The 14256-nt window shown below is 43.7% G+C and overlaps 1 protein-coding gene across 1 annotated transcript in view; it reads left to right on the plus strand.

Moving 5' to 3' along the window:
- The window catches only part of USP31 (ubiquitin specific peptidase 31), a 100961-nt gene extending 99675 nt beyond the window's left edge, over positions 1–1286 (plus strand). The window contains exon 16 of the mRNA XM_042922929.1: positions 1209–1286. Within this exon, the coding sequence (XP_042778863.1) occupies positions 1209–1234 (26 nt within the window). The 3' untranslated portion in view covers positions 1235–1286. The remainder of the gene's footprint in view (positions 1–1208) is intronic.
- Positions 1287–14256: the final 12970 nt, after the last annotated feature.

The raw sequence follows: 14256 nt of genomic DNA on the forward strand, positions 1-14256 counted from the left end.
CACCTTGGCTACATGATTTATCTTAATCTTTAAAATAACCAGCAGGGGTAGGAATTATCTTAATTTTACTGATGAGGAAATAGAGGCACAGAGAAGTTGCTCACACTTTGGCCAACCTCCTACAGCTGTTCTGTGGTAGAGTCAGGGCTCAGAAACAGAAGTGCCCATTCCCAAAGCTGGACCTGCTGACATTAGACCCATGTGCCCTAAGGCTAGTGCTGATGGCTCTTTGTCAGGCAGCTACCAAAGAGATGCTGACATTTGGGCAGGCCACCAGATTGTATGTTTTCTCCCTGGGACATTTCAAATTTCAAATCTTTGAGACTCTGAAACCATTTCAAAAGCCCTCATTGTCCTCGAAAAACACACACCACACCCACACAAATGAACAAGCTTCATTTACTTTCTCATTTATGGGAAAGGAATGTGAATATAAGCAAGACATTCAAATTAAAATGGACTGTTTTATTTTAATTGACCTTTGATTTCCAACTCACTATCTCCTTCACGTCTCCGCTCTGGCCTCTTCCAATCCCTTGCTGTGCTCTGTGAGTCATGAGGGCCTGAGGCTCAGCAGCTGTAATTGGTTTGTAACTTCCTGGAATGTCAAAGCCAAGATGGAAATTTTACGTATCACTCCACCAATTCTGTCCCAGCTTTAATAATAAGTTGGCAGAAGGGAAGGCAGATTTACAGCGGGAGAGAAATGTAATCAAATTTGGAGGTGAAATGCAATAAGTACAAATGCTAGTTTTCATTTGGAAGCGTCTTAGATAAATGTGATTTCACCCAGCTCCCCAGCCAAATCTGTTGTTTCTTCTCCTGGAGCAGTGGAGGGCCCTGGGGTAGTAATGGGAGGGTTTGTTACTAGGATTCCCCCTACTCAGCCCCAGCAGAATGACCCTGGAGGACTGAGGGAAAACAATGGTAAAAGAGACATGAAGAGTCTGTTAGGGAGACGGGGCTTCACTGGGGCATCAGAACGACTGAATACTGGAGGGAAAAGCAAGTTAAGTACTTGCTAGGTACTATAGTAAGTGCCTTGCATGTGGTATCTATTTGAGTTTCATGGCAACCCTATAAGGAAGCAGTGTTATTCCTCCCATTTTATAGAGAAATAAAGTGACTTTCAGGATGGGGTTCTCAGCTATAGTAGAATGAGATTCTGCTTGCTTCTGAAGCTTATGTTATTAATCCTTCTCTTACAGGAAATTTAACAGCTAACGTTTCTTGAATACTTACGTGCCAGTCACTTCTTAGGTGCTTCGTGAGAACTTTCACAGCATCTCTGTGCGGTAAGTACTATTATCGTTATTATCTCCATTTAACAGGCAAGTAAACTTTCTCAAGTTTGATCTTTGTAAAAGTCAGTGAGTGTCATGTGAAAAGGTGTTCACATTAGTAGCTGTTAGGGAAATGCAAATTAAAATCACAATGAGATACTACACTATACCTCTATCAGGATGGTTATAGTTTTTTTTCCCCATATGCTTCTTTTTTTTTTTCAAGTTTTTATTTAAATTCCAGTTAGCATACAGTGTAATGTTAGTTTCAGGTGTGGAATTTAGTGATGTGTCACTTACATACAACACCCAGTGCTCATTACAACAAGTGCCTTCCTTAATACCCATCACCTACTAGATGGTTACAATTTTTAAAAATAGTGATAACAGCAAATGCTGGTGAGGATGTAGAGGACCGGATCACTCATTCATTGCTGGCAGTGATGTAAAATGATACAGCCACTCTCAAAAAGAGTATGGCAATTTCTTATGGATTTAAATATGCGCTTACCATACAACCCAGAAATTGCACTCTTGGGCATTTGTCCCAGAGCATTGGCGACCTACATTCAAACAAAAACCCATGCATGAATGTTCATAGCAGCTTTATTCATAATGGTCAATAATTGGAAACAATCCAAATGTCCTTCAACAGGTGAATAGTTAAATAAACTGTGGAACATCCATACTATGAATTACTAGTCAGCAATAAAAAGGAACAAGCTACTGTTTTATGCAACAACTTGAATGGGTCTCCAGGGGATTAGGCTGAGTGGGGGAAAAAGCCAATCCCAAGAGATCACATACTATACAATTTCACTTATATAATATTCTTGAAATGATAGAATTATAGAAATGGAGATTAATGGTTGCCATGGATTAGAGAGCAGGGGAGGGAGGCAGGTGGCTGTGGCTATCAAAGGGCAGCACACAGGATTCTTGTGGTAATGGATCTTGACAGTGGTAGTATTCACACAGATCTATATATGGCATAAAATTGCATAGAACTAAACACACACACACACACACACACACACACACACACACACAAGTGAATGTAAAACTGGTGGAATATGAATAAGGACAGTAGATTGTATCAATGTCAACTTCCTGGCTGTGATATTGCATCATATTTATACAAGGTGTTACCATTGGAGAAAATCAGGTAAAAGATCTATGACCTCAATTTTTTTTAAAAGTGAATGTGAATCTACAATATCTTAAAATAAAACCTTCTTTTTTTTTTTTTTAAATGGTGATGAGAGGAATGGTTGGAGAGAGCACAGAGGGGAGAGGTGAAGGTGCTTGCCCACGTTCACACACCAGGCAATCGGACTCCAGAGCCTTGGGCTCCTATTCTCTGCTCTGTGATGTCTCCCATTAATAGAAAACTGTTATGTCCTTTACTTCTGGGAACTTCCCTTTCCTCTCTTCATCTGACTTTAGTGATGTGATCAGTAAAGAGGCCTGGAGCCCAAGATCACAAGGCTCTACTCACACTCAGTTTTCACACTCCACTTCCCTCCTCCCCATTCTCCCAGGCTGTGGTCCTTGGCCCTGATGGAACAAGTACCAGTGCTTCTTCACTGGACCAGCCTGGTCCTTGACCCACACTAAGCTAGAGTAGAGGACGCAAGCTCTGTGAGGTGCTGTGAAGTGTCATTCCCTGGTGGGCTGGTCTTCAGGATCTGCTGAGGGGCTCCCACCTGATTGAAAGACTTGGGCCTGAGTCCTGAGCTCTCTCCTCTCTCTCTCTGGGCTTCTAGTCTGCTTCCCACCCCATGTTCCTGCTACAGGTATTGTACAGCTCTTCCATAAAGGGAATTACAACTGGTGGTCTACAGATACATTTTCTTTGGCTCCCAGGACAATTACAAGATGGAATTCTTCTGACAACATTGAAAACTAAGGATATTTCATTTCAAAATCTAGACTTTCAGATTGTCCTGATGAGCCTGGAGGATCTTGTGTGGCAAAAAGTTGAGTAGTGCCACCCCCAGTAGAGGGCGTGCAGCTTTCAGCTCTGCCCACTTCGATCCACAAGGTTGCCTGCCTAGTGTCCACAGGCACTGGGTTGGGACCCCTGCTCCGTGAGCCTGGATCTGCCTTCATTTGCCAGCCCTGCCACTCTGAGCTGGGGTTGTTGCCTTCTTCTGAGGTTGATCACAGATGCTGTGAGGAGCTTCCTTCCACACTCCGCAGGGTGACCTTGGGTGAACCACCAAAGCTCTGACACCAAGGTGCATAGTGAATCAGAGACAGTGAATAAGATGTGAACATCTTAGAAGCAAAAGTGCTTAAATGCATGGCCAGTGACTTGTCTGGGACCCCATTTTTTAATATATTGGGCTCATTTTGTTTCTGGGGAAGTTGAAAAGATGTCAAAGACCCATCTGGCAGGCAGTAAATTGAGGGAGTTTACTATTTTCAGGTATCTAGTTACTTGCTCCAAGCTTATCTCCAAGGAGATGATTTTGCCCAAAACTTATAGGCCATAGGAAACACCTTCTCCTAGGGAAAGAATAAATAGTCTTTTCCAATTTTTAGTCTCCTCCTGAGCAGCATTGAAACCAGCCACATTTTGTAGCTAGGCGGGATGCAGGGCAGGGAAGGAATGTCTCCAAGATATAGGGGGGAGAGTTTGCTGCTCTGCCTTGGGCGGGTCCCCATCTTCTCATCCTAAACTCTTCATCACTTTAGTATTTTTAATGCCTCCTTAGAAAATTTGGAGGCATGGGCTTTTTACTAACCACTGTAGTATTTGGCCCCCCTGCACCTCATGTCCTGATGGATGCCAGTATTAAATTGATCCCTCATAGCAGTGAGACCTATGTTTCTCATAGCAAGAGTCTGTGGCTAGGCTCTGCTCCAGGTGGCTGGTCCCAAGAATCTGCATTTTGCTAAACCACACTTAAGCTGGGTAAACCTTACTCAAATGGAAGGTTGATATTTAACTGATACAAGCTCTAAATTTTAGAGGAAAGGTTAAAATATATATAGGCAATGAAAGTTGAGGGGTTTTTTTGTTTTATCGATAAGGTTTGGCATGGTGGAGAGCTGCAGAATTTAAGGTTTGGTTTAAAGGCTTTAAGCATGGAAAATATTAAGGCATTCCCTAGATCTGCCATCATTAAGTCAGAATAAGAACAGTACAAAAGTATAAAACATAAAGTGTCTATGTTGAAATATCTTCCTTCTAGATGTGCTAATTGGCAAAGGTTGAATTAATTTATTGAAATGGAAATGGTTTTATTTGGGGCTGCCACTGCTTAGCTGGTGTTCCATGATGGTGTTTGTTCTGCATCATGAATCATCTGGCTCTGGTAACATACATGCATTCATTCATGCATGTCATTCATGCAGTGACTATTGAGCTTGGCACAGAAGTTAACCAAAAGGCAAACATCTTTGTCTCCACAGAGCTTACGTTCTAATGCTGGGGAGACAGGCAAGAATCAGTCAATACATAAAATATATGGCACGTTAAGAGCAGTAAGTGCTCTGGGGGAAAATAAGGCAGGCAAGACATATAGAAGTTCTGGAGGTTGGAGGAGAGGTGATCAGGGAAGCCTTCCCAGAAGGCAAGGTTTGAGAAAAGTCCTGAAAGGTGAGAAAGTGAGCCCTGAAGAAGGCAAGCCTGGACAGAGGGAACAGAACTTTTTCTAATCCTGGAGCAGCCAAGATGCAGGACCCTGACCCTCAGGTGCAAAGCCCTGAGTGACTCCCAATACAGAGGGAAGCCATGCAAAACCCCGTTGCTCTCATCTCATTGTGGCAACAAAATTTGACCTGCTCCTCACCATTGGGTGGGCACAGGGACTGTTAACCAAGCCCTGCCAACAGTTACCACCTTCTTCTCGTGAAGTCAGGTCTGATCTGTTCAATGAACCCCAATTAAGCACTGATTCCATTGCCTGGACCTAAACTTGAAGGTCAGAGACTGGTCAACAAACATGACACAGAAAATCTCAATCACAGTTGGAGTCTCAAGTGTGAGGAACTGAGCAGGGTCATGGAGGGTGGTGTCGGGGCTGTCCATCTCTGACATTCTCTCATTCCATACCCTGCTCACTCATACTCTAGGCTCTTTCTGGGTCTCAGAGCTACCAAGTCTGTACCTGCTGCAGGACTCTAGCTGTTTCTTTCCCTTGAATTCTCCCTAGGCCTTCCAGGGGTGAATATTTAGGCTTAGGACAAATGTTTCCTCTTCAGGAAGGCCTGCAGGGCTACCCTGAAGCCTGTGTGCTGTCACTCTGTGCCTCGTTCTTATTTCCTTCTTATCACTGCCACCATCTGAAATGATTGGTGCTGGTGTCCCCTCTCCCTCATCCTCTCCAGGAGAGCTAGGACCCAGTTTCTCCCATTCACCCCTCCATCCATGGTGCCTAACAAACAGGAGGCGCTCAATAAATATCAACCAATGAATAATTGATGTGTTCTTTAATAACCTACACATCTGAGTGTCTCTCCTCCTACCCACAGCCCTCTGCCTACTGTTCAGGCCTGTGTGGCACATGCTTTAAAGTTTGATTTTTTTTTTTGAGCTTATTTATTTATTATTTAGAGAGATAGAGAAAGAGAGAGGTAGAGAGAGAGAATCCCAAGCAGGCCCTGAGGCACCAGCACAGAGCCTGACGCAGAGCTTGATCCCACAAACCATGAGATCATGGTGTGTGGCACATTCTTGGATGCTCCCACTGGCCATGAGAACTGTTGTTATCCATCTTGCAAGACTTAGGGCAATGTAGTGATTAAGAACATGAATTGGGGATCCAGAAGGGCTTGCTTTGACATCTGGCTCTGCCCCTTACAAACGGTGCACCCTGGGCAAGTTAATTAACCTCTTTGAGCCTCGGTTTTCCCACCTGAGCAGAGGACACTTTCAGTAAATAGTAGCCTTTGTTATTCTGCCCAGTGTTTACCAGATTCCTGTGTCCCAGAAGGGTGGCTTGTACCACTTTCCTCCCAAGATGAAAGCCTTGGCCTAGGCTGGATCCTCCAGAGACCCCTGCAGAGGGATGGACTTCGAAAAAGTCCAGCCTCAGTGATTGTGCCTCTGGGGACCAAGAGTTAATGATCCAGGAACAGTTAATGAGCTTCCTCCTCTGCTCTCTCCCATCGCAGGTGGCATGGCAGCCTTCCAGCCCAGCGGCTGCTCCCTGCACCTGCCCCCTCCACATCCAATTTCTTTGCAGTGTCCTAAAAAGCTAACCAAGCTGAAATCACTTATACCAAGGCTCTAAAACTCCTGCACCATTATTCAGTGTTCTCAAGGCCTCAACCTCATCACCGCCTCCTCATCCTTTCCATCTGCTGGGAGCAGTTGAAGGACCCAGTGATAACTGCTGAGATGGTCTCTTTGGTGCTGCCCATCTGGCCCTGCTTGGGTGGGGAGAACAGAGTGAGGCTTCCCTGAATGGCTTCCTTTGGTTGTGAATTCCTGCAACATCCCTTCTCATCCTTGGGCATTCTTCCTGGTGCTTTCCAAGGTAGCCCCATGCATTAGGGTCACAGTCATATTATCAGATAAAAAATGCCACCAGTGATTACCCCTGGAGAGGTGGCAGAACAATGTGGCTTAGAGACTTAGGAATCAGACTACCTGTATTGAATCTTGGCTCCACCATTTAATAAGTGTGTGATCTTGGCCCAAAATAATGTTAGTGTTTATATTGCATACAGCCTGCTTTGTGGGAGCCAGGCATTGTTCATAAACTCTCAAGCTAGTAGTAATAAAAGGAGCTAATATTTATTGAGAGCCAGACAATACTTTGATGAATTCCCTTAATCTTCAGAAGACGGATATGTTAATAGATAACTTTTGGAGGTGTTTAGGGCTGTGCCTCAGCTGGGACTGGACCAGAAGCCTATGATCCCCCAGGCATTATTTGCATGGTAATTTGCATCAGGGCTAGGGCCCTGTGATGAGGACATTGTAAATGTTCATTTCCAGGCTCAGAGAAGACAAGCAGACATGTCCTTAGCCCAGCCTAGCCCAGCCCCACACCACATCCTCTTGGCCCTTGTCAAATTTTAGCAGCAGCTATGGTGGTCAGTCCTCGTGCATGCTGACAGTGTCCTACCTCAAGTACCCATCTCCTCTCTGTTTCTCTGTCTCACTGAGAGCTGGCTTAGCCCCTGGACAGGCAGGGGAGAAAATGCCCCCAGGGATAGACCTCAACCAGTGGGATATGGGAGAAGGGATAAATATCTCAGTCTCCTGTCCTTCAGAGAGACATTTCCTCCGAGTGCCCATGGTAGAACTGAGTTCTACTTACCCACAACAGTTATTGGGTCAACAGCACACAATTTATTGACTTTTCTCTTTCCCCTATTATTCTACCTACTTCTTCACTTCTACTTCTTGGGATCACCTCCCAAATAAACTACTGGCATCTAAATCCTTGCCTCTGGCTCTGCTTTGAGGGATCCCAAACTAAGACAGTGACACAAGTTCTGGGAGCTCAAGGGAACTATCCTCTGGTCTGTGCACTGCTTTCTTTGCTGATTCCCAGCATGCTGACAGAGCAGACATGGCTGATGCACAGGAACGGTGGGACTCAGATGGTGTTCAAACACATGTGCAACATCTTCCAAGGCTCCCAGCAAAACTTGGGGTGGTGCTGTCATGTTGACTCCTTGCTGCTCCCCCAAAGTATACTCTTCCCTTCTTTTAGTTATAGGATTCTGTAGACTGTTCAGTGGAAACTGCATTTCTCAGCCTCCCTTGCAGTTAGGTATGACCATCTTCTTGCCATTGGAATATGAGAGGAAGTAATGTGTCACTTCCTTAAAAGGAAATTGCTTGGCCTCTGTTTCCTCTCTCTGGGGGATGTTGATGGTAGTGCATGAGCTCTGACTTAGATGAGAACAAGATGGAAGGAACCTGGGACCCTGAGTGACATCATAGAACAAAGTCACCTCCCTGTCCAGAACCACCATCCATTTCTGGGATATTACATGGGAGAGAAATAAACTTCTATTTTCCCTGAACTACTATGTATTTGAGTCTCTCTGTTCCAGCAACTTATCCTGTGCCCTAATGAAGGGGTCTGAGCAAGCAAATTATGAGTATAAATGCTGATGTGACCTCATTTGTGCCCCAAGGCTGGTGAGGCCCAGGGGCATTCAGGTTATATAACTCCCCTGGGTGGTGTGCTGAGTGCTACAAACAGGGCACTTGGAAGTCAAGTGAGACCCAGGCTCCTCTCTGACTTGTCACAGACCTCAGAGGCTCTCTTCTCAGCTTGTGTCCCCTTTCCTGTAATGCTGTATACTTCCCTGTTCTTTCTTACTTTTTTTTAATATGAAATTTATTGTCAAATGGGTTTCCATACAACACCCAGTGCTCATCCCAACAGGTGCCCTCCTCAATGCCCATCACCCACTTTCCCCTCCTTCCCACCCCGCATCAACCCTCAGTTTATTCTCAGTTTTTAAGAGTCTCTTATGGTTTGGCTCCCTCCCTCTCTAACTTTTTTTTCCCTTCCCCTCCCCCATGGTCTTCTGTTAAGTTTCTCAGGATCCACATAAGAGTGAAAACATATGGTATCTGTCTTTCTCTGTATGACTTATTTCACTTAGCAGAACACTCTCCAGTTCCACGTTGCTACAAAATATTTTATTCTTTCTCATTGCCAAGTCAGAGTGGCGAAAATGAACAAATCAGGAGACTATAGATACTGGAGAGGATGTGGAGAAATGGGAACCCTCTTGCACTGTTGGTGGGAATGCAAACTGGTACAGCCACCCTGTTCTCTCTTCCAAATGCTCTCTTCCCAGTCTTGGCTGTACATCAGGCTTGGGCTATATTGTGTGTAGAGGGCTTTAAAGGGAATACTCAGTAAGTTTTGGGGAACTGGGCTCCACAGTAAACAGGCAGCAGCTCTGGAGCAACCATGCCTTGGCTTGTGTCTTCTCATCTTTGTTGTTCAGGAGGGGGCAGTAGTTCACCTTTTGGGCATCCTGTATCTCCCTATCTATTGAACAGAGCCAGATGGTGATGACTTGTGGTATTAGTTTTCTATTGCTGTGTGAATAATTACCATAATTTTGGCAGCTTAAGATAGCATCCATTTCTTACCTCACAGTTCTGTGGGTCAGGACTCAGGGTGGGCTCAGCCGGGTTCTCAATTTCAGGTTCCCCAAGGCTGAAAACCAAGATGTCAGCCTGACCAGGCTGTCATCTTGAGGCCCTGGTGGAAAAAACTACTTCCAGGGTCATTCAGAGTGTTGGCAGAATTCAATTCCTGGTGGTTGTAGCACTGAAATCCTAGCCTCCTTGCCGGTTATTGGCCACCCTCTGGTTCACAGTCCCCTTCATGTTCAAAGCCAGTGATGGCACATTAAATCTTCCTCAACATTCAAAAATCTCTCTGACTTTACTCTTCTGCTATCAGCTTGATAAAATGCTCAATCTTGAAAGGGCTCCCATGATTTTATTAGACTTACCACATAGTCTCTTTTTTGATGAACTCAAAGTCAACTGATAAGTAACCTTAATTACGTCTGCAAAATCCCTTTTGCCACATAAGGTAATGTGATCACAGGCATGATTGTGCCTCATATTCACAGTCTTGGACATTACAGCAGGAAACCTTGGGGCCATCTTAGAATTCTGCCCACCACATCTGGAGTCCCTTGAATTTTAGAATGTTTAACTTTCACCCTTCCTCTGGGGGAAGGAAAGGTGATCTCTCAATGCTGGATTTGGGGGAAAAGCCCTACTATTGCAAGGTGTCCAAGAGTTCTTGGAGGGGGTGAGATGAAGAGCCAGAAGCACAGTTAATCTTGGATGAAGGACAGACATTTGATTTACTCGCCCAGGCATATTTATTGAGAACCTTTAGCACTAGGCATTCAGGATCTGGCAATCAACAGAACAGAGGCAGTCCATGACTTCACGGAGTGGATGGTCCAGTGCTGTCGCAGATCTTGAAGATGATGAGGACTTCCCAAGGAGAACTCTAGGGTTCAGTGGGAGGGAAACGGAAGCTAGAATGTCTGCTAAGGGTGAAGAGAGTAGGGATAGGAACAGGGTTGAAGTAAAGTTTTACAGTTTCTGTGAGTAATGGGAAGGACACCATCTTCTTGGTGAGGTTAGAGCTCAAACACTAAAGAGAACTGAGTCCTCTAAGAATCCTGAGATTTCCTTGGGTCCCATGGATCACCAAGAAACTCTATGACTTAGCTGATTAGCTTATCCTGGGGGTCACCTACTTGAGTAGAAATGACTACCAGGGCAGGAACTTGACATAAGTCAATGAAGCAGCCTGAGTGTGAACTAAACAATAGGGCAAGCATGAAGGCAAATGGGAACTGGCCTGTGGCCTCAGTGTCACAGGGTAACAGGGAGCAATGATGTCTCTGCACACTGAAGCGTGGACACCCATCTAAAGGGAAGGGTGGTCCAGCTGATGGCACCACTGGGGACAGATCATCTGGTCTCCTGATTTTTAACTAAATTCAAATGATTTTGTGAAATATCCCAAAATATTTTAAATTTTAAGTAATTTAAAATTTAAGTAATTTTTTTAAAATGTAAGGATCTTCAGAGAGGTGACACACGTGTGGGTGTTTATGGCCCAGGGCCAGCCTGCAGGATTCTGTCTGTGACTTTCAGCAGAGGTGCCCTCACTGAGTCAAATTTGGATGCTTTGTCCGCAGCATCAACTGAGAACAGTTCTGAGAAGGCGGGTGGCCTCTGCGTCTCAGGGTTCCCAGCCAGAAGTTCTGCACGGGAAATACCTTTGAGATTTCAGCTTAGGAAATCTTATGTCTCCTCCTTGATATTCCCTTTGCTTTCTCCTCTTCCATCATGACCTTGAGAACAATCATGTTGCCTTTTCTGCCATGCGTATTAGACTCTCATCATTCAATTCTACTTATCCCTCCTCCAGAATCCAGTATTTTGTCTTCTCTTCCTCCTTAAAGCCTTTAACTCAGGCATCTGTACAGGCTTCTCTTCCATTTCCTAGTACTTGCTGTCTGCCTCTGGGCAGAGGAAGTGGGCATTTTATTTAGCTCTGTATCTGCAGTGCCTGGTACATGGTGGGCACTCAATAAATACCTGAGGATTGGACAAATGACGTGTTGGCCATTACTTTTGGTTCATACCAGAAGTGAACATGTGTAAAAAGAACTCTGAAATTTGTGTAACTGCCATTATTGAGAACTCTCCTTCAGTGTCCCTTAATTAATTAGGGTGACCAACCATCCTCATTTTCGCAAGACTGAGGGTATTCTTGGGATGTAGTACTTTTAATCCAGAAAACTAGGATGCGTTGGTCTCCTGCCCTTAAATAAAGACTCAGAGGAAAACAAGATTCTCTTGAAGCTCAAAAAAAAAAAAAAAAAAAAAAAAAAAAGGAAAAAGACCATTTCTCCTGCTAAACTGGGATGTTTCCTTTTGTCTGATGATGAGATGTTGCGAAGCACTCATGTTTCCCTCTTCGCCTTGACCTCTAAGAAGCTCCAAGATAACGTCTCTGGATAATTTCAGGAGCATCTGTCAGTCTAGTTAGTGTGAAATAATTGCTTCATTGCCTCTGCATTGGTTTTTATTGTCTTTTTCCTCTTTAAAAATTTTAACATGTGGTGAAAATTGCACCCAGAATTACATTAAATTATTCTTACCTGGCAAACATGAGGGAATGTTTATGTCTTTTTGTTTCATGTGGCTACTATTCTATTCTATGTGTTTATTATTTCAGGGGTTGGCAAACTATGGTCTGTAGGTCAAATCTGGGACTGCTGCCCTTTTTGTAAATAAACTTTTATTGGAATAGAGATATGCTTATTAACTTACATATTGTCCATGTCCGTTTTACTGTTACAATGGCAGAGTTGAGTAGCCATGACAGAGACTGTGTGGCCCAAAAAGCCTAAAATATTTACCATCTGCAAAGTTTGCCGATCCCTGCATTGTATCAGAAACCTCAAATCCTTTTGAAAGGGTTTATACAAAATTTCAAATTTTACATATATATGTATACTTTCTGTTCCAAAATGTAGTACTGGTATATATTTCTAAAAGTAATATATGCTCATTATAAAAATGTTAACATCACAGAAATATGCAATGAAGATAGTAACCATCCCCCACCACCCTTTTTAAGTAATCCTTTTTTAAACTCCATTCCTACAAGTGGCCTCAGTTAACTAGTTGGTATAGATTCCTCCTGATTCCTTTCAGTACCTAAACTCATCTACACGTATCATTAAAATACTAAAAAAGAAACAAATCTCCATGCGAGCAGATTTTCCTGGGTAAGCATTCTTAAATTCTCCATCAGCAGCATTTTTTAGCTCCTTCTCCACTGACACACTCACTGACATTTCTCACTCATTGTTTCCAATATCTTTCCTCATTGATCTAGTTTAATCAAAAGCCCTTCCTAACTCATCTTCACAACAGCAACATCATTGAAAGTTCTAATTATTCCTGGTACCTCTCATTATACTAATTATTCTTTTTTTAATCATTACTAATTACTGTTACTCTAAAACATCTCTCAGAACTAGTGAGGATGTCAGATGCCTGAAGATTGTCACCTAGCTTCCAAACCATTAAGCTAAGTACTTAGGGCAGCGGCTTCTGCGGATCATCCACTTGCTTCTGGGAGATCACTCAGCCCCAGAAGTCCAAGTCTTGTAGGGCATCTGTTGTCACCTAGAAACCAAGGTCCATAGTGTTTTCTACATCCTGATTGGACCAGTTTCCTTTATCCCCCTCTTACCTCCCCAAACTTTTCTTCTGTGCCTTCTGGAATTCCCAGTTTGTAGCCAGCAGACATCCCTATATTCTCAACATCTTCTCTGACATTGTCTTTCATTTCTTGTCTTAGCTTGCACCCAGAGGTCCCCCAACCTTCCTGAGTGTCTCTGTCACCACATGTACCTCAGTGTTCCCCTTTGCCACCTCCAAAACATTTTCCCTTTCAAAAAAATCCCTGAGGGGCACCTGGGTGGCTCAGTTGGTTAAGTGTCCAACTTCACCTTAGGCCATGATTTCACGGTTCGTGGCTGTGAGCCCCACGTCAGGCTCTGTGCTGACAGTGAGAGCTTGATTCTCTCTCTCTCCTCCTGTGCCCCTCCCTGACTCATGCTCTCTCTCTCTCTTTCTCAAAATAAATGAATAAACTAAAAAAAAATCCCCAAATCTTTCAAGTGAAGTCCTCAGATTGTGGTACCAGCCGCTCCTCCTCAAAGTGGTCATTTATCATCCCCTCAATCATTAAAGACTCGAGTACCCAATTAGTCACTGTCTTTATTTCCAACCTCTCCTCATCATTCTTGGTGATTTCAACATTTACATATATAACTCATCCAGTCCTTTGACTTCTCCATTCCTTGGTCTTCCTACACACCTATGACCTATTTCTCCATCTCTCCTCACCTTTTCCTATAGCCTTACCATTGATGGTAACTGTACCGCCTCAACTCTGAATTTCAAGTCTCCCACTCTCTGACCAATATTTCTTCTTTTATTCTAATACCACCACCCCAATCATTTCCCCAAGTCAGTGGGACTTTTGCTCAGTCCTGTCCAGTGGAAATACGATGCAAGCCACATATGCCATTTATGTTTTTCTGGTGGCCACATTAAGAAGTATAAAATAGGGCCACTTTGGTGGCTCAAGTGGTTAAGCATCTGACTTTGGCTCGGGTCATTATCTCATAATTTGTGAGTTCGAGCCTGAGATTGGGCTTTTCTGCTGTCAGCACAGAGCCTGCTAGCGATCCTCTGTCTCCCTCGCTCTCTGCCCCTTCCCTGCTCATTCTCTCTCTTTCTCTCTCTCTCTCTCTCTCTCAAAAATAAGCATTTTAAAAAAGTATGAAATAAACACTAAGATTAATTTTAATATTTTTAATTTAACTCAAGACATCCAAAATATTATCATTTTATCATTGTAGCCAATATACAATTATTAATGACATTTTACATCTTCCGTTGCTCATAAGGTCTTTGAAA

The sequence above is a fragment of the Panthera leo genome, chromosome E3, assembly GCF_018350215.1.
Source record: "Panthera leo isolate Ple1 chromosome E3, P.leo_Ple1_pat1.1, whole genome shotgun sequence".
In the NCBI taxonomy this organism is placed as follows: domain Eukaryota; kingdom Metazoa; phylum Chordata; class Mammalia; order Carnivora; family Felidae; genus Panthera; species Panthera leo.